This window comes from Suncus etruscus, chromosome 8, assembly GCF_024139225.1.
Source record: "Suncus etruscus isolate mSunEtr1 chromosome 8, mSunEtr1.pri.cur, whole genome shotgun sequence".
In the NCBI taxonomy this organism is placed as follows: domain Eukaryota; kingdom Metazoa; phylum Chordata; class Mammalia; order Eulipotyphla; family Soricidae; genus Suncus; species Suncus etruscus.
The window spans coordinates 28,048,317-28,052,316 of record NC_064855.1 but is presented as its reverse complement, the minus strand read 5'-3'; the positions used below and the strand labels follow the sequence as shown (position 1 = coordinate 28,052,316).

General features: G+C 46.6%; 1 protein-coding gene across 2 annotated transcripts in view; it reads left to right on the top strand.

Moving 5' to 3' along the window:
- The first annotated feature begins 814 nt into the window (after window positions 1-814).
- The window catches only part of PRDM10 (PR/SET domain 10), a 72,469-nt gene continuing 69,283 nt past the window's right edge, over window positions 815-4,000 (top strand). For both annotated transcript variants that reach the window (XM_049778343.1, XM_049778342.1), the window contains exon 1: window positions 815-950. In XM_049778343.1, the coding sequence (XP_049634300.1) occupies window positions 882-950 (69 nt within the window). In that variant the 5' untranslated portion in view covers window positions 815-881. The remainder of the gene's footprint in view (window positions 951-4,000) is intronic.

The window sequence follows — 4,000 nt, the reverse complement described above, 5'->3', positions numbered from 1 at the left end:
AGGCCTGTCTGGAGTTTGTGCCTCTTTGCTTAAGTGTGGGGCTTTGCAACTCCCACCTTGGGGGACATAACTGGCAGTGCTCAGGGCCTACTCCCAATTCAGTGCCTATGGGTCACTCCTGGTGGTGTTTGATGGGGGAGGCATTCTGGTGCTGGGATTTGAATCCTGGTGTCTCTTGTATGGAAATCCTGGATATGTGCTGTCTCTCTGGACCCCTGTGTGTGATCTTGAGCAAAACTAGTGGAGTCCCTTTTCCCTTCATTGTCATTGTTGATGCTGCTGCATTAATCATAGCTATACACACCCACCCACTCTTACCTCTGGTGCTCACTGGGGAGAGAATATGATATCATACTTGACTGTGGGAGGCTCCGAGGTTCACCATTCTTTAGCTGTGGTGCTTGCATGAGGCATCAGCCACAATGGGGCCTGCTCTCTTAGTTGTGACATACAAAGGCTAGTGTAGTTGCCAGAGGGCATTGCCCTGCCTGCCTTGTCCTCAGGGGCAGGAGAGGGGGTCATACCCATTTTTGTGATGGCTATGGAACAGGCGAATGCACTCGAGGTGCCTGGTTTCAGAGGCAGCAGCACCGTGAGGATCATGCTTGGTGCATGGAGACATTGGGGGTTGAATCCATGACGATTAGCTTGCAAAGGGGGTACTCTGAGCCCCTGCACTATTCCTTTAGGCCCTACAACCCCCACCCCTTTGTGGTTGGATCTATAATTAAAATTAGTCATTTAATGTCGTGGTCCTTTCTTTCTCCTCAGGCCTGTGGCAGAGAGGCACTGTGCTCTTTATGAACACATACATGGTGTACAGATGACAGGCCCCCACCTGGTGCTGTGCTAGGTCCAGGTGGTGGCCACCAGGAGGGAGGATGGACTCCAAAGATGAAAGTTCCCACGTGTGGACGGCATCCACAGAACACGAAGGCAGTACGACACAGGTGAGCTGGGCTTGCTCCTCTGGCTCCAGGCCCTGTTCCTGGGGGGTCACTGGGCTGAACCCTGAGTTAGCAGTGCCTGCAATGAGTGACAAGCAGGGCACCTGGGAGGACTGATGCAGGCTTGCAGCCTGTTAGATGCTCCATGTCAGCAGGTCAGTGTGAGTTAGTGGCATCGAGCTCCTGCAACCCCAGGCATCCCTACCTCTTCTTTGTTTGGCATCATAATCCTCCTGACCCAGTTTTCCTTGACGCTGCTGCTGGTGCTGAAAGCATCAGGACTGCTGTGTTTTTTAGTTTCTGTAGCCCAGGACATGTTTTTGCCTCTGTAAGTGTGTCAAGGGGGTGGGAGGCTTTTCCTTCTGATCTCAGTGCCAACTCCTCACTGAACTTTATCCTCTGAGTCTATAGCCTTGGAGTTTGGTCATGAATTTGAAGGCTGTTGTGGGCACCCTCTTCTGGAACCACTCAGACCCAGCCACATGGCGTCTAATTCCTCTTAGCAAAAATGCATTCCTATATTTGGGGTACAGATTTGAATTTTGGGATGTATGACAGTCATTTGGAGGTATTTTTCCCCCCATACCTGGTGGCTCTCAGAGGTTACTTCCTTGGTCTGTGTTTAGAAACCACTCCTGGCAGATTTGGGAGAAGCATATGGGATACCAGTGATTGAACCCGGGTTGGGCATTTGCAAGGCAGATGCCCAAGGCAGACTGTGCCACATCCCATGCACTGTGCTATTGCTTGGACCCGTGGAGTCGTTCTTTATAGGACCACACTTGATGCTGCTTTTTGAGTAGAGGGACAGGGCTTTGTACATGCAAAGTGCGGGCCTTACCAATAAGATCCCTGGCCCTAGCCTGTCATTTTTATCCTTATAGTATGTAACTTCAGTTTTCCATTTAATTATATATCCACAGTATTGACAAAACCAGGAAGTCAGTATTAGAACATTTTAATTTACGCTGATATAAGCAATATAATATTATAATAAATACAGTCTGATTTAAGTTTGAATCAGAACATATTAAAAAATACTAATGGTTATTTAAGCAGAATTGCAATGCATTTTTTTCCCCTGGGAACTGGTTTGAAACTATTTTCCCACAGCTTTACAACTTGGGTATATTTTGTTTATGATAACAGTGGAGTACATCAGTAAAAAGCAATATTCACCAGTGGAGGATCCCCAGACGGACACATTTCAGCATCTCTCCACATATCCCTCTCCCCTTTTCAGCTGTTTCTTATCAGAAACTCTGCTGGAGCAAGGCACTGAATGATGAGCACCAGGTTGAAAAATGTAGTAAGGGGCCCGGAGAGATAGCACAGCGGTTTTGCTTGCCTTGCAAGCAGCTGATCCAGAACCTAAGGTGGTTGGTTGGAATCCCGGTGTCCCATATGGTCCCCCGTGCCTGCCAGGAGCTATTTCTGAGCAGAGGGCCAGGAGTAACCCCTGAGCACCACCGGGTGTGGCCCCCCAAAAAACCAAAAAAAACAAAAAACAAAAAAAAAGAAAAATGTAGTAAGGGGCCGGAGAGATAGCACAGCGGTGTTTGCCTTGCAAGCATCCGATCCAGGACCTAAGGTGGTTGGTTTGAATCTCCGAGTCCCATATGGTCTCCTATGCCTGCCAGGAGCTATTTCTTTTTTTTTCCCCCTTCCTCCCCCCAGGAGCTATTTCTGAGCAGATAGCCAGGAGTAACCCCTGAGTGCTGCTGGGTGTGGCCCAAAAACAAACAAACAAAAAAACTCAAAAAAAAAAGAGAAAAGAAAAATGTAGTAAGTCTTCTTTATAGGAAAAAAAATTTTTTTTGAAGAGCTCTGAAGGTTGTATAAGATAAACAACTCAGAGTTACCTTGCTGCAATTTAAACTGTGCAAAAAGGTTATATGCCTCCTTGCAGTATATGAATTAAATCTTCTTGGACACATTTTTTTTTTTTTTTGGCTTTTTGGGCCACACCCGGCAGTGCTCAGGGGTTACTCCTGGCTGTCTGCTCAGAAATAGCTCCTAGCAGGCACGGGGGACCATATGGGACACCAGGATTCGGACAACCACCTTTGGTCCTGGATCAGCTGCTTGCAAGGCAAACCCCGCTGTGCTATCTCTCCGGGCCCTCTTGGACACATCTTATTTCTATAGATACTACACTGATTTCTTTTCTTTTCTTTTTTTTTTTTTTTTTTTTTTTTTTTTTTGTTGTTTTTTTTGGGTCACACCCTGCAGTCCTCAGGGGTTATTCCTGGCTCCAGGCTCAGAAATTGCTCCTGGCAGGCACGGGGGACCATATGGGACGCTGGGATTCGAACTGATGACCTCCTGCATGAAAGGCAAACGCCTTACCTCCATGCTATCTCTCTGGCCCCTATACTGATTTCTTGATCTAGAAGTGGAAGTTTTTTTGTGTCACATCCTGTGTGCTTGGGGCTAATCCTGGTCATGAGCTCAGGGTACATGAGGTGCTGGGAACTGACCATATTGGTCCTTTACATGCACTCATCCCACTGAGCTGTCTCTCTCTGGCACTGGTTTGTTTTGTCAGTGATGCCTGAGTGCACTTGGTCTTTAGATTTCTTTCGTCTGATTAAATTAGCTCCTATCATTTTGGGGATCTACTATTCTCCACTGGACAAAACGGAAATTAAAAAGTTAGGTCTGAAACCAAGAGAGGAGAAAAGAGTCCAAGATTCCCTATCAGCACATCATTTATTTCTTTCCCAAATGTGCGTTTGACCATCTGCTTCCACACGGTCAATATCCGGCCTTGGGCTCTGTGCCAAGTCCCAGCCATCAAGAACCCAAACCTCAGAGCTAACTGTCCAGAAAATAGCTTCCAGAATTCAGTTTCTGCCAGAGTTCTCTTAGATAGGAATTTCTTTCCTTAGTGACAACTGAAATAGTTGTTCAAAGATCCCTTAAAAGTGTTTTATTCTAATTTCCTATGCTTGGACCTAACTAGCAAGGATGAGCTCAGTTACCTTTGTTGTTGTGTTGGCAAGTACTCACTTATACATTGCCAGTACAGCCCTGGAATGTAAGAGGATTGA